The sequence below is a fragment of the Drosophila innubila genome (genome assembly GCF_004354385.1).
Source record: "Drosophila innubila isolate TH190305 chromosome 3R unlocalized genomic scaffold, UK_Dinn_1.0 2_E_3R, whole genome shotgun sequence".
In the NCBI taxonomy this organism is placed as follows: Eukaryota; Metazoa; Arthropoda; class Insecta; order Diptera; family Drosophilidae; genus Drosophila; species Drosophila innubila.
In genome coordinates this window covers 31,547,321-31,572,233 of record NW_022995380.1, presented here as the reverse complement: position 1 = coordinate 31,572,233, position 24,913 = coordinate 31,547,321, and the positions used below count along the sequence as shown (strand labels likewise).

Sequence of the window (24,913 nt, the reverse complement as noted above, 5' to 3'; positions counted from 1 at the left end):
TGTATAAAATTCAACGACGTAAGAAGAAAAAAGAAGATTAAAAAATTGGCGGCAACGGCTAAAATTATCGCAAAATTATATCGATATTATATATCGTCAGGAAAATATCTTCGATAAATTTTATACCTTAAATACACCAGACTCTTCTGGTATATCAAATGGTAATTAATAAATTACAATGGAAAATTTAAATTTAGTTTGATGCAAATTTCAATATGACATACTTTTGAAATAAATAAATAAATTGATGAAAATTCAAATTCGAAATAAGATAAAATTAAGTAATACATATTAATAGCTATAAATTTTATTTTAAAAAAATATCAAAATATCGACAAAATTCTAACAAAAACTCTTCAAAAATATTAAAAATTCTATTTTCAATATTGAGAAAAGTTAAAAAAAATAGGTGAATTTTCTTGGGTGCAACCAAATTTTCAATTTGATTAATATGGTACTAGCTGCCAGATCAGGAAATTTTACAGGGTAGCAACCTTTGGACCGGGTGGCAGTCTTCCACACCAGTGCTGCCAAGTTTTTGGGGGAAACAATAGCCAGATATAGCTATAAAATTGCTAAGCTGTCAACAGTGGCTGCCAGACATCGTGAAAAATAATTCGGCGCGCCATTTTTCTGTGGTTGCCTGCTTTTCTGCACTTGCAACATTTGCTGTAGAGTTTATCGCATAAAATTTAAGTGATTTAAGTGTTATTGTTGTGGCACAATCAACTGTCACGCTAGACAGACAAAGTTTCGTGTTCGTTTTGTGAGATAACAACAACAAAACACACATTGTGAAATTGCAAAACGCGACGCCATCGGAATTTTGACCAAATAACGATTTAGTTTATGTTTGTGGTTTGTGTTTACTTAGTTAGCTGACAAAAGCAAAAATCAAAGCAACAGCAACAAAATGTTTGGTGGCGCTAAACCGACATTTGGCACTGGAGCCGGCAGCACAGGATTTGGTACATTTAGCAATTCTCAAGCGGCGACGCCTTTTGGTCAAACTGCATTTGGAAAACCCGCAACTCCGGCATTCGGCGGCACTCCGGCATTTGGTGCACAGCCCGCCGGACAGTCGTCCATGTTCGGCAGCACGGCGACAGCGACGCAACCGACGGGCGGACTTTTTGGCGGTGCGACAACCTCAAATGCCTTTGGAGCAACAACAACAACACCGAGCACATTTGGAGGTTAGACACGACACTGCATTTCTATTTATTTTTAATACCCTACAATTGTAAGATATACTCAATTTGTGATTAAGTATGCCACATACAGCAGAAAGTAATTGTTTTGAAAATTTTAAATCGAAATATCGACAACTCGATTTTAGCGATTTTGATTAATTCGATATCCATGAAAAATCCACAACTGACGGGGTTTTTTCGTTGTATAAATTATATATGTATATGTGACCTAGAAAAATGACAAAGTTTAAAGCAGGCGTTAAACACAATTCTTTATATTTTTGACAATAATATTTTTTTGTGACTTTATTAAATATGAATGCAGAATTAATTAAGACGCAAAACCATTCTTATAATGACATTCCGTTTGAAAATCGGTTCAGTTTTAATAAAGTTATCAAAGTTTGAAGTTGGTCAGACTTTGAATCAAGCAACTTTACAAGTCAAAATTTTTGTCAGATTTGACATGATTTTTTACAGAAATATGAAATGTCTCAGAATCAAATTTAAAGTGTTGTTTTATACTAATTGCGATATAAGGAGTTGATTAAAAGTGAAAACTTGTGATTTAAAATTTTGAATTTTCGAAAATTCAAAGGGGGGACCCTTAGCATTGAAATCGAGATCCAGAGGGCAATATTTTTTTTTTACGAAATACATCAAATTTGAATGCAGAATGAATTTAAATACCAAACCATGATCAAAATGACATTCCGTTTGAAAATCGGTTCAGTTTTAATAAAGTTATCAAAGTTTGAAGTTGGTCAGACTTTGAATTAAGCAACTTTACAAGTCAAAATTTTTGTCAGATTTGACATGATTTTTTACAGAAATATGAAATGTCTCAGAATCAAATTTAAAGTGTTGTTTTATACTAATTACGATATAAGGAGTTGATTAAAAGTGAAAACTTGAGATTTAAAATTTTGAATTTTCGAAAATTCAAAGGGGGGACCCTTAGCATTGAAATCAAGATCCAGAGGGCAATATTTTTTTTTACGAAATACATCAAATTTGAATGCAGAATGAATAAAGAGACCAAACCATGATCAAAATGACATTCCGTTTGAAAATCGGTTCAGTTTTAATAAAGCTATGAAAGTTTGAAGTTGGTCAGACTTTGAATCAAGCAACTTTACAAGTCAAAATTTTTGTCAGATTTGACATGATTTTTTACAGAAATATGAAATGTCTCAGAATCAAATTTAAAGTGTTGTTTTATACTAATTGCGATATAAGGAGTTGATTAAAAGTGAAAACTTGTGATTTAAAATTTTGAATTTTCGAAAATTCAAAGGGGGGACCCTTAGCATTGAAATCGAGATCCAGAGGGAAATATTTTTTTTTTACGAAATACATCAAATTTGAATGCAGAATGAAAATAGATACCAAACCATGATCAAAATGATATTCCGCTTGAAAATCGGTTCAGTTTTAACAATGTTATGAAAGTTTGAAGTTGGTCAGACTTTGAATTAAGCAACTTTACAAGTCAAAATTTTTGTCAGATTTGACATGATTTTTTACAGAAATATGAAATGTCTCAGAATCAAATTTAAAGTGTTGTTTTATACTAATTACGATATAAGGAGTTGATTAAAAGTGAAAACTTGAGATTTAAAATTTTGAATTTTCGAAAATTCAAAGGGGGGACCCTTAGCATTGAAATCGAGATCCAGAGGGCAATGATTTTTTTTACGAAATACATCAAATTTGAATGCAGAATGAATTAAGAGACCAAACCATGATCAAAATGACATTCCGTTTGAAAATCGGTTCAGTTTTAATAAAGTTATGAAAGTTTGAAGTTGGTCAGACTTTGAATCAAGCAACTTTACAAGTTAAAATTTTTGTCAGATTTGACATGATTTTTTACAGAAATATAAAATGTCTCAGAATAAAATTTAAAGTGTTGTTTTATACTTATTAGTATATAGAGACCAAACCATGATCAAAATGATATTCCGTTTGAAAATCGGTTCAGTTTTAATAAAGTTATCAAAGTTTGAAATTGGTCAAACTTTGGTGGTGTTTTGTGATTAATTAAGATAAAAAAATGGTTTTAAATTTAAAATATTTCTGATAAGTTTATTTGGAAATTTTTTTGATTAATTAAGATGAAAAAAATTATTGAAATTTAAAATATTTATTGACCTGTTTATTTCTGTTATGTTTTGCAGCATTTTCGCAGCCGCAGCAGACGTCGAACATATTCGGATCCTCTCAAGCGCCGGCGAACACTTCTCTCTTTGGCCAATCCGCTGGCAGTGCATTTGGCGCTGCCAAGCCAACGACTCTGGGAATGGGCAGCTATGTTGTGCAGTCGCCCGCGGCTCAGCCGACGACATCGTTGTTCGGTCAACAGGCAACGGTTGCGACGAGTGCCACTGGAGGATTCGGTGGTTTTGGCCAAGCGGCGCCGACAACAACAAGTGTGTTTGGCAGCGGAGCTGCATCCGCCTTTGGTCAGCCACAAAACGTGCAAGTGGGTGCAGTGGGCGTGGGAGTGGGAGGTGTTAATACGGGCTCCTCCTTGGCCAAATATCAACCCACCATAGGCACGGACACGCTGATGAAGGGCGGACAACCGAATAATGTGAATACCAAACAACATTGCATCACCGCCATGAAGGAATACGAGCTAAAGTCGCTGGAGGAGCTGCGCATGGAGGATTATCTGGTGAATCGCAAGGGACCACAGGCGGGCAGTGCTCCCGGTGCCTTTGGTTTTGGCTCCGCAGCTCAAACCGCTCCAGGCGCCGGCGGCGGACTCTTTGGCTCACCCGCCCAGCAGCAGCAGCAGCAACAACAACAGCAGCAGCAGCAACAACAACCAGGCACCGGCTTATTTGGCCAAACAGCGGGCACGGAGAATAAGGGACTCTTTGGCAGTTCAGCTTTTGGCCAGCCAACAACAGGTGGCGCTTTCGGTGCTGCCACACAACAACAGAACTTTATGCAGAAACCTTTTGGCGCGACAACAACAACAAATGCCTTTGGTGCAACCAATACAGATGCCGCTAATCCCTTTGGCGCCAAACCCGTCGGATTTGGTCAACAGCCAGGCAGCATGTTTGGTCAGGCAGCTGCCACAAATGCCGCGCCAGCATTTGGTCAATCGAATACAGGATTTGGTGGCTTTGGCGGTGCCACACAGGCGCCGCAACAACAGACCAGCTTGTTTGGCGCCACACAACCGCAAGATGCGAATAAATCTGCGTTTGGTCTCGGAGCAGCTGTCTCGGCAGCCAATACAGGCTTTGGAGGATTCGGAGCAGCTGCTCAGAGCAATGCTGGTGGCGGCATCTTTGGCTCCAAGCCGGCAACAAGCTTTGCGGCGCCTGCTTTTGGTGCCAGCTCCACAGCGAACACGGGATTCAGTAACTTCTCGCTGAGCAACACTAATGCTGGAGCAGTGGGCGCAGGAGGCGGTTTATTCAACTCCCAACTGCAAAAACCGGCTACATCCGCCTTTGGTGGCTTTGGTGGCACCTCAACAGCGCCACTAAACTTTAATGCCGGCCAGTCTCTGTTTAGTAATGCAGGCAAACCGGCGGGCAGTCTATTTGGTGGTGGCAACAGCACTGGATTGGGTCAAATGGGTGGCCAAACAGCTGCCGGAGGCGGTGGCGGACTTTTTGGCACTAGCAATCCCACGGGAGGCTTTGGTGGCAGCTTGGGCGGTGGCTTTGGCACACTTGGTGGCGGTAACTCTACGCTATCCGGCCTGGGCATGGCTGCATCAAGCACTCAGGGCACTCTACACGTGCCCATACATCAGCAAATACTCTCCAAAGTCACCTCACCATATGGTGACACTCCAATCTTTAAGGATCTGAAGCGTGGCGATGATGTGGATGCCACACGTGCCACAAATCCGGCGGCACAACAAGCTCTACTGGATATGAATAGCAATCAGTTTAAGATTGCCCAAAAGGAGAGTCCCATTGGCATCCGGGTTAAGGCGCTGGGCAGCTCCAAGCATAACAAATCCATGTTTGATGGACTGGAAGAGTTTGATGCCAGCGTGGAGGGCTTTAATCTCAAGCCCAATGTCAAGCGATTGGTCATCAAGCCAAAGATTAAGCCTGCTTCAAGTGGAGACGGCACAAATCTGAGTAATCCTGCGCGCTCTCAGCGTGAATCCTTCAATGGTGTGATTGCCAGTGAGGTCGGAGGAAGTTCCCCAGTTGCTCCAGCTGCAGTCAATGCAATCGACAGCAGTCGTCGCGAGTCCTGGCTGCATCCCAATAACCTGGCCAAGGTGCGTCAGCATAATCTACAGTCGGGCTTTGATCAGACACCTTTAAATAATACGCTCACTGAGTTGGTGCCACGTAAACCACTCGATACCTACAAGAATTCACCCACTGCAAGGCAATCTGTATCCACCATACCGGAGAATCCCTTTGAGGATCAGTCCAGCTCCATTTCTATAGCCAGACGTGATACCTTCAGCTCGGAGCAGGGCGGGAATGAGAGCACACTCTCCATACGCAGTTCGCAGGAGGAGGAACGTCGTCTGACCTTGGAAACACGCCCGGAGATCGATGCCATTCAACCGGATGCGGATAATGAGCCGCATCCCACGGGAATTGTACTGCGTCGCGTGGGTTATTACATTATACCCACACTGGATGATCTCAAGTCATATCTGGCCGAGGATGGTTCCTGTGTGGTGCCCAATTTCACAGTTGGACGCGAGGGTTACGGCAATGTCTACTTTGGCAAGGAGCTGGACGTGGCGGGTCTCAATCTGGATGAGATTGGTGAGTACACACATACACTGTTATTGCCCAGCAACTGTAGTGATAATTTTTTAAAAAATCCAAATTTTTCATTTTTTTAATAAAAAAATTGATTTTAAAATAATATAATAAAATAAAAATGTTCACCTAACGTTTAAGCTATATCAAAATTAAGCTTAATGCGGGCAATTTTTAATTTGATAAAAAAAATACATCAAAAATGAGTTTATATGCAAAATTAATGAATAAGTCTTATTTTGGATCGAAATTAGAAATATATAAAATAATATTTAAATATATTTGCAAATAAAGATAATTCTATTTTTTCTATTTTTATGTTAAAAAAAATAAAAAAAGAGTTATTTGGAATTTGTAAACTTAAATCTAATATAAAAATTAAATTAATATAATTAATTTTACTAAAACAATTCTAAAATACAAATTTGGTGTACTTTTAAAATATCCCAATTCCTTAGTAAAATTAGTATAACTAATTAATTTGTTATTTCTTTCCAATAATTACTATAATTAATTAATTTTTTTTGTCGGCAGTACACTTTCGCAACAAGGAAATCATCATTTATCCGGATGATGACAATAAGCCGTCCGTGGGCAGCGGTTTGAATCGCGAGGCACAGGTGACTCTGGATCAGGTGTGGCCGGTGGACAAGACGAAGCACGAGGCGATCAAGGATCCGCAGCGACTGCTCGAAGTGGATTGGGAGGGGAAACTACGTCGGGTTTGTGAGAAGAATGCAACGCGCTTCATTGAATATCGACCGGAGACGGGCAGTTGGGTGTTCCGGGTGAAGCACTTCTCCAAATACGGACTCAACGACAGCGACGAGGAGGAGGAGCAGCCGCTACCCACCGATCCCAAGAAGGCCAAAATGATTGCCATGGAAGGACAACGCATTGCAGCCACCTCCACCGATAAAATAACATTGACATCATTGCGCACGGCGCAAAAAATCTCCGAGGAGGCCGCTCGTCACATGGATCCCAAATCCCTCGCTGCCGGCGTTGCCAATGGATTTCGTCCCATGGACAACTCTGCGGAATTTATGCTGATGGATAAGACACGTAAGTCTATTTTATAGCTATTTTTTATTATCCTGCTCACAAGTTTTGAAATATTAATTTCGACCTACAAATTATTTTTCAACTACAGTTTAAAAAATTACTTGCATTAAAATTGTATTTAAAATTCGCAAATTAATAAATAAACTTCTTATTTTATGCTATCAAGTAAAACTCTTATATTTTTTTAACGTAATAATTTACTTTATTTTTTTCTTTACTTATAACTGAAATTAGCTTAGAAAATATTACAAAAGTTTAAATTTATAACTTAAATCTGCAAAATAATATTAAAATTCATATTTAATAGTAGAAATGTAACAATTGCTTATGATTTTTGTTAAACAAATCAAAAATAACTTACGGTATGAATTAAGTTTTAAATGGGTTTTTGAATGGATTTATTTTAATATTTATGTAAAATTTGAACGTTATCGAATAATCGCTGTTCTCTCTCTTTTCTCCTGTGTCCTACAGAGTTCTTCCAAGTGGGATCCGGCACAGATTTCTCCATGTTCGATGCTCCTCCCCGGAATGTGACGAGTCCGACAGCTGCTTTGGCCCAGGAGGTGGGCAATCAACCGCACAAAGTGCAGCTAATGAAGTCCTCACTTTTCGTGGAGGACAATGCCAGCGATGATGAGATGGGTGTGTAACCAAAAGTTGCTCCACTTTCAATTGAATGTTTTACTATAATCCTTTATTTTCATCTATTTCTATCAATAGATTCCGATTCGCAGTTTAAGAAGAACATTTTCAGTCAGGACACACATTTGTGGAAGGACACAGCCGCCTCAGAGACGTCCAGTGAATTTGGACGTCAGTCACCGCTCATGGAGGAATCATCATCGGCCTCCGTCACCAGCATAATCCGTGAGATGCAATCGGAGGAAGTGAGTGTGATATCAGCATACTTAATAAACATATATATAAATAAATACATGTATTTCTTGCAGACTTCATCGATGGCAGCTGAAAGTGTTAAACCGGCTGAAAAGAAGGTTTTAGGTGGCTTAAAACCTTTCAATTTTGTTATAAAACCTCGAGTCGCACCTCTTAAGCTGTTTGCCTCCATGGTGCCATTGCCCAGATCCATTGCATATGGCCACTATAATCATTGGTTTGCCGATCTGGGCTTTTACAAGGGACGCGGATTTAAGCTCAGCTTTGGACCACAAAATATGCTGATGGTGCCCAACACATACAACAATCTGCGCAGCGTTCATGAAGGTATGTTATTTAAATCCCTGGAGAGAATTACCTAGGAACCATCAAAATATCAAATATCAAAGTAGTGCTAATGAAATTTCATTTCGCTAGTAAAATTTTTTTAATTATTTATTCTTAAAAATTATTATTTATTTATAAATTTTTAACATTTTATTTAATTTAAAATATAAAATAAAAATTTGTTCCAAATATTTTAACATTTATTAAAATTTTTTAAAGTACCAAACTTTATTATTACAAAAATTTAAAAATTTAAAAAATGTTGCGCGATGAATATGTCCCACAATGTTGAGTCAGTAAGTCAGGACAAACAGTTTTATATACAAAAATGATTTGATTTTTACAGCCTCATTTTTGTATTAAAAAATAGCATATTTTTGCACGATGAATATGTCTAAGCTATGTTGTGCAAAAATATCAGCCCCTAGGTCTTAGCGTTTAGACCCCACAATCTTTAGTCAGTCTAAACATAGAGCTTTAGATATTTAGCTGGTTCCTTGCTTTCTTATATTTATTTTTCTTAATATAACTTTTAATAATTGTTCATTTTGAACATTTCAGCTGGTGGCAATGCTGTGCCCGCTTCGTTGGCCTTTGAGCCGCGTGCCTCGAATGATTTCTCGCCCAATTTGTGGCAACTGATGCAGTTTAATACTGTCAACATGTATGAGGACTTTTGTCAGAGCATTGTGCCACATTTGGAGGTGCAACTGCTGCACGGTTGCCACACGGAGCAAGTGGAGGGCAGCGATTGTCCCTGGCTGCAATCAATTGGCGGCACACAACTGATTGCCAAACATTTAAGTGAGGCTATCCAACTGAGCAGCAGTTCCAATTCCAGATCCAACCGCAATTCCAACTCCAGCAGTGTGTCTGCTTATGCGGTGTCCGTTTGGTCGCTGCTCCTGGCACTGTGGGGAGAACACGAGGAGCTAAGGGAACAAGATTCCAGCTCACACTTTGCGGTCATGTGTCGACGTAATCTGCTCTCCGAGTGGCTGGAGAATACACTAGTGAGCAAGGATCTGCTCTCCAAGAAGATCAGCAGCAATAGCTATCTATCCCATATGCTGGAGCTGTTGAGTTGCCATCGTGTTACCGAAGCCTGTGAATTGGCCTTTAATTATGATGATGCCAATCTGGCTTTGATCTTGTCTCAGCTGAGTTCCGGTGCTGTTTTCCGTATGTTGATGGAGGAGCAACTGTTTGCCTGGCAGCAAAGCAAATCGGATAAATATATTGCAATGGAGCGTCTCAAGATGTACATGTTGGCCGCTGGCGTGCCTCTAATGCAATCCTCCCAGGGTGCCATCAATTTGCTGGAGGACAGCAACTGGTTGACTGTGCTCGCCATGCAACTCTGGTACTTCACTGCACCCACTTCCTCCATAACGGATGCTCTGCTCGAGTATGACAAGGCTTTCCAGGCCGATGAGTGCTATGCGGAGGCGCCCAAGCCAAGTTACATTGGATCGGGATCAAGATCATCAGATGACAGCAAACAGTCCACAGTTTATGATCTACGCTATCATCTGTTGCAGCTCTACTCACAGCGTGTACATTCCCTGGAACAGACACTGAATCCCATCACACACACCTCCGATCCCATGGACTTTCGCCTCAGGTGAGTAACTATAAGGATTCCCTATAAACATACTCAAATAACAAAAAATTAAAAAAAAAAAAAACTTAAAAAGAACAAAGGTTTAGTGAACTTAAATTGGCAAACAACAATTAATTCAAATATATTTAAAATACTATTTAAAATAAAATTTTAAAATTAGTTGGCAAATATACTTTATTTAATATGAGTGAGTGATTAAAAAAGTGAGTCAGGACAAACAGTTTTATATATATAATTTTATAAAAATTAAAAAAGCATAAAAAAATATGAAAAAGTATTTTGGAAGACAAATATTATACTAATTTGGAATTCAAAATATTTTAAAATATCGATTCATAAAAATTTGTTTAATAATAATGAGCTACATTTTTTCAAAATTTTCTAGACTGAATTTTATCGCTCTATAAATATTGATTATTAAATAATAAATGATTTGCTTCTGATAGCTGGCTACTTCTGCAAACATTGGAGGCCTTGGGTTATCGGCATTGCAGTCCTTTGGCCGATGCCCAGCTGAACGTGGACTTTGCCAGCCAGCTGGAGAACGAGGGTCTTTGGCACTGGGCTATCTTTGTGCAGCTGCACCTCAAGGAGCGCAATCAACGTGAGCGAGCTGTGCAGAATACACTGCAACGTCATGTCATCGTATCCAACGAGGTGGCTTTAAACGAAGAGGAGCAGTTTGTTATCCAACAATTGGGTGTGCCCGAGTCGTGGGTGGATTATGCTAAGGCTCTGAGAGCGGGTGCAATGGGTCAACGGCATTTGCAGGCCAAGTATCTGCTGAAGGCCAAGCATTGGGTGCTGGCACATGAGATAATCTTTCAGTATATTGCACCAGATGCCGTCATCAACGGTGCGTAAAGGATTTATTTGTTATTAGGGTAACTCTAATTACAATTTATACATTCTTCAACAGGCAAATTGGAGTATCTGTACAATCTGCTGAGCCAGTTTGAGTGCACGCAGGACAGCAGCCATGTGAAGGTGCCAAACTGGACAAATCAGGGTCAAATCTTTCTCGATTTCATAGACATTTCCGCTAAGTTCAAGCAGATCCACAATGTGCACAGCATTGAGGACATTAATGCGCGCTGGGAGAACCTGAAGCCACAGTTAAGTGAGATCTGCTCAAGGATCAGCCTGTTGCCATGTCCCACGTCCAAGCATCGCCTCTGTCAGAGTGAGATCTCTAAGAGCTTGAGCTGTTTGGTGCATGGCATGTGCATTGTGTGTCCGGAACTTGAACCATGCTCCGTATTAAAGATGGCTATTGAACGTCTACCAATGCCACAGGAATTCTCCACCAAAGAGCTGAGCAGTCTGCTCGATGAGCTGATGAACAAGATTGAGAATCAGGCGCCATTCACGGATAAATCTTCAATGCGTCCCGCCGATCGACAGTTGATGATACCCATTTAATTCAATGCAAATAATCATTATAAGTCTACACTAAACCGGGAGATAATTAAATGAAAACACAATGTATAGCTTAGGTCACAATTTAATTAAGATGTTTTGTGTATGGAATTAATTGTTAGGACTTCTCCCTCACAAAGACAAAAAAAAAAGAGTTCAATAAATACAATTTTAATTTAAGAAACGCTTTGTTACAAAGACAACCACTACAATTATTTGAATATTATTATTGTTAATTTGTTTATCATTTTAATTGCTCAAAAGTTTATAATTATGTACACGTACTACTTAATTTCAAAAAAACAATAAAATTACTATTTGTTTATGACATTTAATTGAAGCTTGAATTTGAATGTCTTTAAGTAATAAAGCTCATCCATAACACTGGAGATGGCGTCAAAGTGGCAACTATTAAAGTTCGAATTTAAATTGAAAGCGACAGCCGCGCTGTTAGCTTTGCTAACGATTTTAAAGCATATCGATAAAACTTTAAGTCGATCGCATTTTAGGAGACACACCTGTTGAATTCGATAGGAAGCAGAGCTTTCTGCTGCGATCAGTCGACAATTTTCTCTTGATAAGAGCGCGTCGTAGTATTTTGAAGCGGAAGTAATTTTGAAAATTAATTAACATTACAACGCTCACAGATTTACTAATTAACATACAATATATAAGATATGGCTAACTCAACACCGACTTCCTGGTGCGGTCGCGGCGATAAGCCTCGCACTTTTGATATCCACAAACCGATTATTTGCTATGACAAGCCGGCGGCAGCCCTGGTCTCCAAGGATGTCTACGATGTATGGCAATAGTTATTTTAGGTATCGATTAATGCAAGTAATCGCTTTTTGTTTTTTCCTGCAGGATAAGCGATTTCATGCACTAACTGGCGACATTGTGGAGACTCTAATTGTGCCGAAGCGTGAGGCACGCACCTGGACAATGCAACAAGGTGATCTCTGTCGCATTACCGTCCACGAAGGATCCCAAGTGGGCGATGTTAATTTCTGGAATTTGGAGAACACACAGGAGCGTTTTTATTCCGGCAAAACGCGTCAATTGCATGCAGCACATCTCAAAGTGTACGATAGACTTTGGAGCTGTTTGCCATATCTGCGTCCAATGGCCACCTTTGTGTTCGATACTCTGGCCAACTATGGTATCGATGTGGATGGCGGTGCACTGCACGATGTTATCGGCACGCGTTGCGATGATTACACATACAAGCTCATCACTGGCAAGGATCGTGTGGGCAGCTGTCACAGTTCCTTGGTGAAGGCCGTGGTGGAGGAACGAGGAATGTGCGAACAGGATGTTCATGATGTCTGGAATATATTCATGTGCACTGGCATCGCCAAGGACACGAATCAGTATTTTTGCAAACCAAGCCCAGCACGCAAGGGTGATTTTATTGAATTTATCGCTGATATGAATTTATTGGTGGCTTTGAGTGCTTGTCCTCAAGGAGACGTCTCCATTGCAGTGGGCGCCGAGGTTCCCGATGAGAATTGTCATCCGCTAAAGGTCGAAGTCTTTCGCAGAAAGTAATTGACAAATACATTTATATGTTGTTAAATTTGAAATAAATAAATAAATAAAATTATTAAATTCCAAGTGGTCCAAAAATTGCAATTCTATTTACTTTCATTCCATGAAACAGCTGTTAAAAGCTTTATACGATTCGCAATATCAAAACGTAAACAGAGAGCAAGAGAGAGAGATGGAGAGAGAGAGCGAAACAGCTGTTAAGCATAGAGAGCAGCAAACTGTTTATTAGTGTGAGTGAGTCACAATACATGTAAACATATTAACGCTCAGCGGCACACATGTATACAAAAAACGAATTGTTGCTAGAAAATGAGAGAATCTTATAAAAAGAGAGCAATAGCTGCTTTGTTTGTATTGGTAAGTTTCATACAAATTTTGAATACTAATGCAAATGGCGCTCTTCAAGTAATATATGTGTGGATCTTGGGTTTCTGAGTCTAACTTTGTCAAACTAAAATTCAGACACTCAATGACTAGGACTGAGTGCAGTTATGAGCTAAGGAACGCTATTATAATAGATAAAAATAATAATAATGCATAAAAATGTAACTTCAAGTGCACTGAATATACAAAGTCTTATTTAAATCAATATTGTTAGCTTATAAAAATTAAGTACTGTTTTTGATATTTTGTAGTTGAATGCCGTTTAAAGTTCATTAATAATTTCATCAGTAATTTTCCACTGACAAATCATATCACAAAAGTTGTTTGTCTACAATAACCCACATACATACATACATACCAACATATTTAGCCCCGTCGGCATTCAAAACAAACGATAAGAGAATTGTGGTATGGGAAGGGGAACGTGTAGTCTTGAAAATGACTGGAACTATTAGTGGCACTTACAGGGTGTCTATTATAAACTTTTAAAATTAAAATAGTTGCTGCTAAAAATATAAGAAAAGCAATTCATATTATAAATACATTCAAACTTTAACGGCACCAAGTAGTGCTTTGTGCAGTGTTTATATTTAAAAAGCCTGATAGCAATTTTTTAAATTTTTCTAGCAATCGAACTCTGAAAATAGCCAAAACTAGATATAAAACAGCTTAGTGGTCAACTGTTTGTGTGAGTAATTTTCACCTACCAACACTTGAACATATTTACAAGGCCACACTGATAGAATACTAAAAGCTTTTGGCGCTTGATTTAAATCAAAGTAAAATAGGTAATTTGGCACCTGCAATATGACATTAAATTATAGATTGTGCAGCTGTAAAAAGATTAAAATTGCATTTTAATTTTAAATTTATTAACTCACAACAAAAAGGTTATTAACAGTGACTTCAGCACCTACAAAATATCTGGCAGTGATAAAAGCTTTCAGTGATTTTGTCACTGCTACAAATACTTTTAAAAATACTTGTAGCGAGTAGCAGTAAAGTTTGCAAGTGCCATCACTAATGTGCACTTGTATATGAACATTTTGTCACTCTTGCAATTATTGTTTTGTATAAATTAGAATTAAGTGGGATACAGCATGAATATAATACGTGGTGAGGATAACCTGGCGAAGCTGAAGGACTACATACTCAACCCAGATATATCGATACACGATCCACTGCCCGATGTGTTGCCGCGTAAATTCAATGAAATGCGTTTGTTGCATATTCCAAAATGTGCGGGAAGCACAAAATTAATACCACGACGAGATATATTAACTGGAGAGATTCTGGAGTTTGTGGAGATCGAGGTGGAGGACGTGGGCGCCAATGCATTCAATTCAATGTCCATGCATCGCGAGCCGGGTTTATTGGAGGAAGTAACGCGTGGTTCACATTTGAATTATCCCTTTTGGCCAGGAGGATTTGAGGAGAGGAGCGAGGTAGCGTCCACCTTGGAGTTGGCACAAATCGAGGTGGAGCTGGATCTGGAGCAGCTGCTGACAGTGCCGCCGGGTTTTACAGCCGGACACGACTTTGCCGAGGAAAAACAAAGGAAACCCGCAGAGAATCCGGTAGCTACAACAAATGTGGATCTCCTGGATAATCTGGAGCAGCAACTGGATGTGCAGCAGTGGCTGGAGTTGACACGCAGCCAGAGCGAGACAGCAACAACAACAAATGTTGCTGATTCCCAAAAGGATTTAAAATTTCCCGCCGATGTGGATGAGCAGCTGTTGGAGGTGGATTTACAACCCATTTTAAATATATCCAGCACACAGCAGAGCTTCAGCAGCGATTGGGCTGAAATGGTGGACATGAGTCAACCCATTGACAACTTTAAGGCACAGATACCAGCTCCCGCTCTGGAATTCCCCTTTGAACTGGATGTGTTCCAGAAACAGGCCATACTCAAGCTGGAGCAGCGTCAATATGTCTTTGTGGCGGCACACACATCCGCCGGAAAGACTGTCGTAGCGGAGTACGCCATTGCCATGTCCAAGCGGGATTTAACACGCACCATTTACACATCTCCCATTAAAGCGCTGTCCAATCAAAAGTATCGGGATTTTCGTAAAACCTTCAAGGATGTGGGTTTAATCACGGGCGATCTACAAATTGAACCCACTGCATCCTGTTTGATTATGACCACGGAAATACTACGCTCCATGTTGTATTGTGGTTCGGATATAACCCGGGATCTGGAATATGTCATCTTTGATGAGGTGCATTATATTAACAATCCAGAGCGTGGACATGTCTGGGAGGAGATTATTATACTACTGCCCGATCATGTCAATATTATAATGCTGAGTGCCACAGTGCCCAATACCATGGAACTGGCGGATTGGGTGGGCAGCACCAAGAAACGCAAGGTTTATGTAATTAGCACCCTTAAACGTCCTGTTCCCTTGATGCACTACCTCTATACGGGTGCCGGGGGCAAGAGCCGTGATGACATCTTTCTCCTGGTGGATGCACAGGGCAAGTATCTCCAGGGCAACTATGAGCGGGCTGTGGAGCGCAAAAAGGAGATGAGCAGCTCCAAAACCGGAGGCGGTTCCTCCAACTACATCAACAGCAAGCAGGAGCAATACATCTGGACGGGTTTGATAGACTTTCTGAAGCGGCACAACAAGATGCCAGTGGTGGCTTTCACACTATCCCGGAATCGCTGTGATGCCAATGTGTTGGCACTGAAATCCGTGGATCTGAATACGGCCAAGGAGAAGGGAGCCGTGCAAAAGTTCTTCCTACAATGTCTGGCCAAGCTGAAGCCTCCGGATCGCACAATACCACAAGTGTTGGCACTAAAGGACTCCTTGGAACGTGGCATTGGAGTGCATCATAGTGGCATTCTGCCCATACTCAAGGAGATTGTGGAGATGCTGTTCCAGAATGGACTGGTCAAGTTGCTCTTTGCCACAGAGACCTTTGCCATGGGTGTTAATATGCCTGCCCGAACCGTCATCTTTGATTCCATCAAGAAATTCGATGGTCTGGAGATGCGAAATTTGAAACCTGGTGAATATATACAGATGGCTGGACGTGCTGGCAGACGTGGACACGATGAGAATGGCACGGTTATACTCATGTGTAAGACTGGAGTGCCGCCTTCGATGGAACTGCGTCCCATGATTCTCGGATTGCCGGAGAAACTGCAATCTCAGTTTATATTACGCTATGCGGTGATTCTCACCTGTCTGCGCATTGAGAGCATCAAGGTGGAGGACATTATGCAGTATAGCTTCAAGGAGTTCAAGCAGAAACTCCAGTTGCCCACACAGCAGAAGCTGCTCCGAGTGGCGGAAGATAAGTTCGCCATGTTGCCCACTCTGGGTGAACATCTACAGCCACTCATCTATTTCTACGACAAGTCGGTGGAGTACTGGAAGGAGAAGCATCGCATAATGGTCAGCTATAGTATATCTACATTCCCAATTCTTCATTTATTCACTTAACTTTTGTCTTACCTTGTAGAAATTCATTGTCACCCAGGCGAAAATCCAAAAGGAACTCAAGGTTGTATTTAAAGTTGATATACTTTGTATAGGAAATTAGGTCAAATGATGACATTTATAATTAACATGTCAAGCCTTTAACTCATTTGTTCCTTCTTGTTTGGCTTTACTTTTGAAATGAGATTAATTTCTGGATATTTACAAAGGTTGGAAGGATCATAATCATCACACATGGCACACACTACAACAAGTTGGCGATCCTGCTCAATGTAAAGTCGGTGCTCGGCAAGGACACGATCTACAAGGTACTCGTGCTGGATCATCAGTTCAAGTCCAAGAACCAAGGTGATACCATCAATCGCGGCGAGCTCTATTATAAGATTCTCTCGCTGACGCCACAGCATCGATTCTTCCATCCCGAGGGAATTGGTGGGCACACAGTGCTGGACATTAAAGCCATCGATATTGTGAATATCACCAAGTCAACGATTAAAGTGGATGCGGATGTCATCATAAGGAACTGGGAGCAGCGACAGTTGGAGAGATTCAAGGATGCACCACCAGGAGCAACGGTTGTCAAGGTTGTCACGGAGCTGCAACAATTGAATGAGGCGTTCAATGCCAATCCGGATAGCATAAAATACATCAACATGTCCAAGGAGATCAATGTGAATGCCGATGACGAGATGGCCATGCTGAACTACGTGGATCACCTGAAGCGACAGGTGGGCGATGTCCTGCCACACACAAATATCGCCGGATTCGAGCAGGAATTCGACAAAGTCTACGAGAGACGTGTCCTGGAGATTAACATTGAGGAGCTGCGCTTCAAGAACTCGGCCAAGAATCTCACCCTCTATCCGGATTATTGCAACAAGTTGCAAGTACTGCGTTCCCTGAACTACATTGATGAGCTCAACGAGGTGACGTTGAAGGGCAAGGTCGCCTGTGAGATGGGACAGAACGAGCTGATGATCACCGAGCTCATCTTCTGCAACATGTTCAATGATCTCGGACCCGCGGAAATTGCGGCCCTCTTGTCCGGACTCGTCTTTCAGGTATGCCCCAAAAATATTGAAAAATGCTAACCCAACTACGCAATCTACAGTCAATTCTAAAATGTTTTCACCCAGAAACTATCGTTCTAAAACCAATTCCTCATTTTTGACTTAAAAATGTTTTTTTATACCCGTAAAATTTTCTAAATGCAAAAACTTTAAATGCAGTATGAATTAAGAGACTGAATCATGATCAAAATGGCATTCCGATTGAAACTCGGGTCAGTTTTCTTTGAGTTATGACAGTTGGAAGTTTGTCAACTCTTGACCTAGAAACTTTAGCACAACCGTACTGGTACTAGTGTGTTATTTCCTGGTTAATTGTGCTTAAAATATAATTTTCATCTAAGCAACGACTAAAATCACAGCATTATTCAACTCAAAATTTATTTAATTTTGAAAATAGATTGATACTCTGTTGGAAACCACTCTACTTTCAGGCCAAGATTAAAGGTCAGCCTGTAATTCCGCCGACTTTAAAGGAATGCGTTGCTGCCTTTGAACAAATTAACGATAACATTCTGGCCGAGGAGCAGCGTTGTCAAGCGGGCATTCAGGCCGAAAATAATCTAAACTTTGGACTGTTAGAAGTGGTCTACGAATGGGCCAAAAACAAGGTGATTTTCTAATTTAAATAAATATTTTTGGAATTTACTGTCCAATCATAAGGAAATTGTCAGCACAAATTCTAAATAAAGTAACGAAACTTGATAACGAAAGAAGACATAAAGTAACGAGACATAACATAACGTAAGAAGACATTACGTGACTCACCATACGTAGCAAGCCGTAACGGAGCATAACGTTGCGAAACATGAGATCGTACTGGAACTAAACTTGACAACGAAACGAAACGTGACGTTACTAAACGTAAAATATTTACATTTTCATGTAGAAGTGGCGGAACAAAACGAGACGTAACATAACTATACATGACTTGACATAACGATACACAACATAACAAAACGTAACATAGCAAAACGTAACGGCACTGTAGCCCTTACTACTACTAACTCCTTTGTACGATTTCGTTGCAGCCCTTTGCCGAGATCATGAAGCTGACCGAGGTGCAGGAGGGAATCATTGTGCGCTGCATTCAGCAGCTGGATGAAACACTGAGGGATGTGAAAACAGCAGCCATACGCATTGGCAACCCTGGTCTGCAGTCCAAAATGGAGGAGGCCTCCGAGGCCATCAAGCGTGACATTGTATTTACAGCCAGCTTGTACACAGAACTATAATACTGCCTCCCCCAAAAAACTATGCTATAAATTCTGGCTTAGCCAAGAGATATTTTAAAAAAAGTAAAGACAAAATTTCAACATTTTTTTCGGCTTTCTTAAAAACTACAAATTATGCATCATGTCAATTACAATTCCAAAGGATACTTATAAAAATGTAAAAATATATATATATATATGTATAGGATGTATTTAAAACAACGCGACGTGGACGTGAAATCGAATTTGGATGTGGGATTTTTCATCGTGTTTCGGGTTTAAATTTTGGCGGTACCATCATGCCTGTCATATGTTTGGGTTTCTTAGTCTTTTTGGATTTGCCCGCGCCGGATTGAAAGTCATGCCAGCTGTTGACACGACTCTGACGAGATTCCTCAAAGTTTTGCTGCCATTCGCGATCCGCCTTGACCCGTTCCTCCTCCTCGATTTCCGTTTCTCGCTTCCGCTTGCGCTCCTCCTGATCCCGTTGATCGAGCTTTTGTCGTCGTCGCTCCATGTCGGCAAAGAGTTTCATGACCATGACATAGATGGCATGCTTATACTTAACAGGATCATCCTCTGGTATGGGCTCAAAAGATCTGCCCTCCTTTTTAAGCTTTTTACGCTTTTCGGCAATCTAAAAGCAAGCGCAGAGTTCAAACTGTGTATATAATATGATCAGAGTTTAACAGACAGTCCCAGATACACAATATGTGAGTTTGATACAATACTAAGCAAGTCACTTGAAGTGTGAACTTTGGCCAAAATTTGACCAACTTGCAGTAAAAATTTTCCGAAAAAGCCGTTTTATTCCACGATTAAATAGACTTAGATACGTTGTCCTATTAATCGTTTTTTTAAATGAAAAAATCTACAATACAGCGACTAATGAGAATTAATGTTTTGACATCACTATGTTCTATTTATCGGTTTTTGTTATGTAGAAATCATCGACTAACAGAAATTAATGTTTTGACATCACTAATTATTCCTTACCATATGATCTGTGCGTCCCTTGGCTTCCTCGTAGACTTCCAGGCACTTTTTGCGCGTGAGATCGTTTTCTAATATTTTCCAGGATCGTGCTACAATATCGAATGCCATTTGGGCGCGTTCCTGGTTATCGTGATTCTTGTCCGGATGCACCAGTATAGACAGTGTGCGATAACGCTTTTTAATGTCGGCCACTTCGACGTCCGGATCAATCTGGAGCACCTCAAATGGATTCAGATTGAAGTATGTGGAACCTGGACGAAGTAAACGATCAATTTGTTGAGTAGGAGTTAGTACTGAATCGCGTTTTTCAATTTCTTTCACCTGCGAATATAGTCATAAAATCGTTTATTTATGTGTATAATAATATTGGCTATTTTTGTTTTTTCTTTTTGGTCTTTTTGGAAGGGCCGCTGCCTCTGCCACAGTTGGCGCTGGCGCTGACACGGCATTGTTACCACCACATTCTTAACTTACTTCGGTATAAAAGTCCTCGAAGGACTCTTTTGAAGTGCATGGCTCATCTCTCAACGTCGTTTTGGACATTTTGTGTTGTTGTTTCAGTTACTTTGCGACTTTTATTACAATTTTCGTTTACTTTTTGTTGCAAATGCACAAGATGTTGCCAGTGCTGTTCAACTTCAAAAATTTCAGTGCTGACTAGCGCTAGATAAAATTTATGTTATCAAACTGGCTATTGTTATTTATAATTTTAATGCTCTTTATAAAATATTTAATGTTTTTTTTTTTAATAAATTGTTATTTTCAACAAGAAACAATTATTACTTAATAAGCTGGATTCGTAGCGATAATAGTTAAGCTGCTTAACAGCTGTTATTTGGCTGTTAAAATTTCCCTAAAAATAAAATAGTGGCGCCACCTCTTGTCTTGAAATATGCGCCACCTATGGGTTTGTTTGGCATTTGCGTTGTCACAAGGCTGCCACACGTTTCAATAAAAGGAAGCTGCCAGGCCGTTTTTTGTTGCGACACGACTGTATTAAAACAAGTTTGCAGCACGGTGTGGCGTTGCAGCTGATTCGATAAAAGTTAATTTTTTAAAGACATTTTTATTTAGTTTACTAATGGTTTCGGAATTAAATAGGCTGTGTTATTTATTCAGTAATATTGTCAGATCTCACAGTAGGCGTGGCACAGCGATATTAAGTTCGCAAGTAAAAAATATGAGCACGTGCCAAAACTCATGTGGCGATCAATCGGACATCGTTTGGATGGACCTGGAAATGACCGGACTGGATGTAGACAACGATCAAATATTGGAAGTCTCCTGCATTATAACTGACAAGCAGCTCAATGTTAAGTCAGAGGGTCCATGTTTCGCCATAAAACATGCCCAGCATGTCTACGATAACATGAACGAATGGTGCATCAAACATCACAACGAATCTGGTCTAGTCGAGAGATGTAAAAACTCTCAGGTTACTCCCGAGATGGCTGAGAACATAATCCTATCGTACCTTAAGGAAAACATCCCAAAGCGAAAGTGTCCGTTGGCTGGAAACTCTGTTTATATGGATCGTTTATTTCTACGAAAATATTACCCCAAGGTTGATGAATATTTGCACTATCGTATCATTGATGTTTCAACTGTTAAGGAACTGGCCAGCCGATGGTATCCAGAGATTATTAAAGCCGCTCCAAATAAGGTATTAGCTCATCGAAGTCTTGATGATATCAAAGAGAGCATATCTGAATTGAAATACTATAAGGAGCATTTATTTAAGTAAATTTCAATATCGTTATTGTACAGTGGCGCGGCAGTAATTAACCTAACACACATCGATAAGCCATTTGTACTGAACAGAATAGTCGATAAATTTTGCAATTGGCGCCAATTTTGATCGATATGCGCTAATTGTTTCTGTTGACAGTTCGTATATGGCGCCAATTTCGAATATTCGCATAAGTTAATAACTAGGCGCCACCTTGTATATTGGTAAAGATAAATGTAAAATTTAATTAGTACGAAAATGCAAGCAAAAATAAAACTCTATGATTAGAAACAAAAATACGAATGGAATAAAAAACTCGATTTCTCAATAGACTCCATTTATATTGTTGTGAGAGGGCGAGTAATTGTTTGCCTCCTGTCGTCTTCTGGAGGATCGGTTAACGGTATTGCTATCGCTGCCCGTAACCTTTTCCGCCTCAATGCGTCCGGAGAGAAAGCTCGCAACGCGCTCCTAACAAGAAATCTCATTAGACTATGGGAAAATTAGTTAAATAATTTATATAATTACCAGATATCCATTGGTGAGCACTTGCAGATCACCATAGAAGGCGATCATACGCTTGAAGAGAGATTCAGCTTCCTCCTTGGATAGATTCTTGACCTTATCCAAGCGAGTAATGGTAATAATTCGTTTATTTATGTATATTATATGATGAACAACCTCGGTGGTAGTATGCGCCAAATTTCTATTAAGCATATCATGTTTGTTATAATTTAAATATCTTCTGTTGGAATCTTTTACTCACTTGGGTATTGTGGACGCAACGTTGGCACTGTAGTTAACCAAGTGAACAACTCGCCGGACTGACTCCCGTGTAATGAGCACTATCAACTGCTCCAGAGTGACGGGTCTGGCCTGATTTTCGGGCTCATCGGCACTCAAATAATCCCACAGTTCCTTGGCCTTCTGCATGGCCTGCTTTGGATCTGTTGCAATCTATAAAGGGAGATTTTATTAGTTTTTCACCAATTCCTTCTATCGTAATTAGTATAAAAAAACCCTTTAAATTTGATTCTAAGACGATTAATTTTTCTGTAAAATATCATGTGAAATTCTAAAAAAATTTTGACTTGTAAAGTTGCTAAGTCAAAGTTTTGACCAACTTCAATCTGTCATAACTTGCTTAAAACTTAACTGATTTTTAAGCGGAATGTCATTTTGATCGTGATTCGGCCCCTTAATTCATTCTTTATTAAATTCGTTCAAAAAATATGGTTTTGAAAATGTACGCACCAATTCTACAGCATAGATGAGCACATGGATTGCTTCTTTGCTTTGTTTCTTTAGAGCTCGCGCCTCGGCGACAGTTCTTTGTGTTAGTCTCCGCTTGAGTTTACGGGAGAAGCGTTGACCGTGATGAATTGCCTTAATGGCGCCCTTCTCCTCCGCCGATGCGCCCGCCGTTTCGTTATCATCCTCCTGAGGGGCTGCAGAGTGCGTTTATATATTTGAATTATTAGTCTTTTTTCACATTCAAAATTTGTAAAAACGATGAAAAAGCCTTATCTCAATGATTAGCAAAAAAAAAAAAAAGAATAGGAAAATAGAAAAAACGAAACCCAAGCCGACTGATAACCTCATCGTAGCTAGGGGCAGTCGACAAAGTCTATAAATGAAATGCACCTCAAGGTTATTTTGTATTTTGTACTTCACTCACCGTCTGTCTGATCTTGATCTGTTTGTATGGGCACCAGATATTTGTCCACGAATTTATCGCCCGCTGTGAAGGCTCCATCGATACGATCCGCCGCATAGGTGGTTAGGGAGCTCTCGAGGACCGCGTTGCCAATTTGCTTAACGGAATCCGCCCGCTTCAGAACGGGCTTTACTAGATGATCCGACATGTATTCCTTGGTATTCCAATACATCTTCAAACACAGAACAATGGTCTACGTAAGCGAATTGACGCAAACTCAAGCCAGACGCAAATATACTTACCATTTCCGGTGGCAAGTAGACCAAAGGAATACGTTGCTCCAAAATATCGAGACTTTTGCACATTACATTGTCCAGACGTTTAAGAGGAAGCTCGAAAAGTTTGACAGCCGGTTGAACAGTTTCATAGGCAGCGGAAATTGTTGCCTCTGCCGTCTCAAAGTACCAGCTGAAGAGTCGGTTGTTGTTCTTCACTTTATCATAGATGTTCTCGACCCGCTTAACACTGGACTCGACCAATGGAATCGATGTGATGCGATCGATGGCCTCCAAACGCAGCCCACTGTTGATGGTTGCAGCTGATTTCATGTTGATTAGAATAACTTATTAGTACCTCACTTGATCAGGAATTACACTAAACTAATGATTACTTTCCCAACTATTTATCTATTCGATTTTAATGAAATTACGTGAGATGATTGATTGGAGTAAAGGAGACTGTTTAGTTCAAAAAGGAGTGTTCAATCGAAAGAAAAAAAAACTCCGCATGGATACAGGCTTATGGTCAGTTTAAAAAACTCAGATCTCAGAGACTACAATAGCTAGGGACACCAAACTTGGTAAGGAGGTTCCATTCTTCAAACTAGTATGATCAGGTATTAATAATAGCTTCATTTTACTATGTAAAATGTAATGTAAATGTAAATGGGCTAATCTTAATTTAAACAACGTGGATCTTAGAGACTAAAATAGCTGGGGATATCAAGTATTGAAAAGTGGTTATTTAAGAAATTTGAAAAAAAAAATACAATTACAATTTTAAAGTTAGAGCCAAGAGTTGTAACACATATGATAATTACTATATTATTTTTAGAGCTTCTAGCTCTTTTCATATAAGTTCTAAAATAAGTTCTACATTTTTTTATTGAATCGAAGCGCGCTCACAAATCACTCCAGATTAATAAAAACGAATAAAAACATTACACATGATATTTATTTTAAGGCTTGACCACATATTAAAAAAAAAACTTTCTCTTTAATGTAAAAATATATATTAATCACATTGCACTAACCCATTTGATAATGTTTAAGTGAAATTGAATTAAAGCAAAGTTTTCACTCAACCGAACGCAAGAATTGTAGAATTAGTTGCAGTTTTGAAGAGAGAGCGCGAAAACACGTCCCTTTTAAACGGGCAATGAATTGAGACTAAGCCGAAATTGCTGCCAACGCTCCATAGACATTCTGAACCAAGATGACATCGGTCTCGTCATGCACAGGTTGACCTTTAACCCTAGTTGTTGATAAGGATTCATTGGTA

At 39.8% G+C, this 24,913-nt stretch overlaps 6 protein-coding genes across 8 annotated transcripts; 4 read left to right on the top strand and 2 right to left on the bottom strand.

The window, feature by feature from the left end:
* Nucleotides 1-600: 600 nt before the first annotated feature.
* On the top strand, nucleotides 601-11,446 carry LOC117792215 (nuclear pore complex protein Nup98-Nup96). 2 transcript variants are annotated; one of them, XM_034632263.1, is made up of 9 exons: nucleotides 601-1,196; nucleotides 3,374-5,962; nucleotides 6,494-7,024; nucleotides 7,499-7,669; nucleotides 7,748-7,914; nucleotides 7,978-8,251; nucleotides 8,813-9,875; nucleotides 10,322-10,731; nucleotides 10,795-11,446. In XM_034632263.1, exons 1-9 carry the CDS (start codon nucleotides 914-916, stop codon nucleotides 11,295-11,297), a joined length of 5,991 nt encoding a protein of 1,996 aa, XP_034488154.1. In that variant the 5' UTR covers nucleotides 601-913; the 3' UTR covers nucleotides 11,298-11,446. The 2 variants fall into 2 exon arrangements, with proteins under 2 accessions (XP_034488154.1, XP_034488153.1); XM_034632262.1 differs by having other exon boundaries at nucleotides 7,745-7,914.
* A 492-nt stretch (nucleotides 11,447-11,938) lies between these two features.
* On the top strand, nucleotides 11,939-12,923 carry LOC117792216 (uncharacterized protein C11D3.03c). Its single transcript, XM_034632264.1, has 2 exons — nucleotides 11,939-12,097; nucleotides 12,162-12,923. The coding sequence occupies exons 1-2, from the start codon at nucleotides 11,972-11,974 to the stop codon at nucleotides 12,843-12,845; spliced, it is 810 nt and encodes a 269-aa protein (XP_034488155.1). The 5' UTR covers nucleotides 11,939-11,971; the 3' UTR covers nucleotides 12,846-12,923.
* A 1,282-nt stretch (nucleotides 12,924-14,205) lies between these two features.
* On the top strand, nucleotides 14,206-19,074 carry LOC117790061 (helicase SKI2W). The gene is made up of 5 exons (XM_034629311.1): nucleotides 14,206-16,645; nucleotides 16,713-16,754; nucleotides 16,900-17,751; nucleotides 18,192-18,368; nucleotides 18,789-19,074. Exons 1-5 carry the CDS (start codon nucleotides 14,330-14,332, stop codon nucleotides 18,990-18,992), a joined length of 3,591 nt encoding a protein of 1,196 aa, XP_034485202.1. The 5' UTR covers nucleotides 14,206-14,329; the 3' UTR covers nucleotides 18,993-19,074.
* On the bottom strand, nucleotides 19,068-20,605 carry LOC117790062 (dnaJ homolog subfamily C member 8). 2 transcript variants are annotated; one of them, XM_034629312.1, is made up of 3 exons: nucleotides 20,442-20,605; nucleotides 19,968-20,288; nucleotides 19,068-19,608 (listed from the first exon to the last, which is right to left on the bottom strand). In XM_034629312.1, exons 1-3 carry the CDS (start codon nucleotides 20,508-20,510, stop codon nucleotides 19,234-19,236), a joined length of 765 nt encoding a protein of 254 aa, XP_034485203.1. In that variant the 5' UTR covers nucleotides 20,511-20,605; the 3' UTR covers nucleotides 19,068-19,233. The 2 variants fall into 2 exon arrangements, with proteins under 2 accessions (XP_034485203.1, XP_034485205.1); XM_034629314.1 differs by having other exon boundaries at nucleotides 19,968-20,218; nucleotides 20,442-20,592.
* Nucleotides 20,606-20,990: 385 nt separating this feature from the next.
* Nucleotides 20,991-21,995, top strand: LOC117790043 (probable oligoribonuclease). Its single transcript, XM_034629288.1, has one exon. It carries the CDS (start codon nucleotides 21,049-21,051, stop codon nucleotides 21,709-21,711), a length of 663 nt encoding a protein of 220 aa, XP_034485179.1. The 5' UTR covers nucleotides 20,991-21,048; the 3' UTR covers nucleotides 21,712-21,995.
* On the bottom strand, nucleotides 21,675-24,800 carry LOC117790042 (lipid storage droplets surface-binding protein 1). Its single transcript, XM_034629287.1, has 7 exons — nucleotides 24,666-24,800; nucleotides 23,656-23,951; nucleotides 23,375-23,585; nucleotides 22,951-23,144; nucleotides 22,463-22,653; nucleotides 22,225-22,402; nucleotides 21,675-22,167 (listed from the first exon to the last, which is right to left on the bottom strand). Exons 1-7 carry the CDS (start codon nucleotides 24,667-24,669, stop codon nucleotides 22,021-22,023), a joined length of 1,221 nt encoding a protein of 406 aa, XP_034485178.1. The 5' UTR covers nucleotides 24,670-24,800; the 3' UTR covers nucleotides 21,675-22,020.
* Between the last annotated feature and the right edge of the window lie 113 nt (nucleotides 24,801-24,913).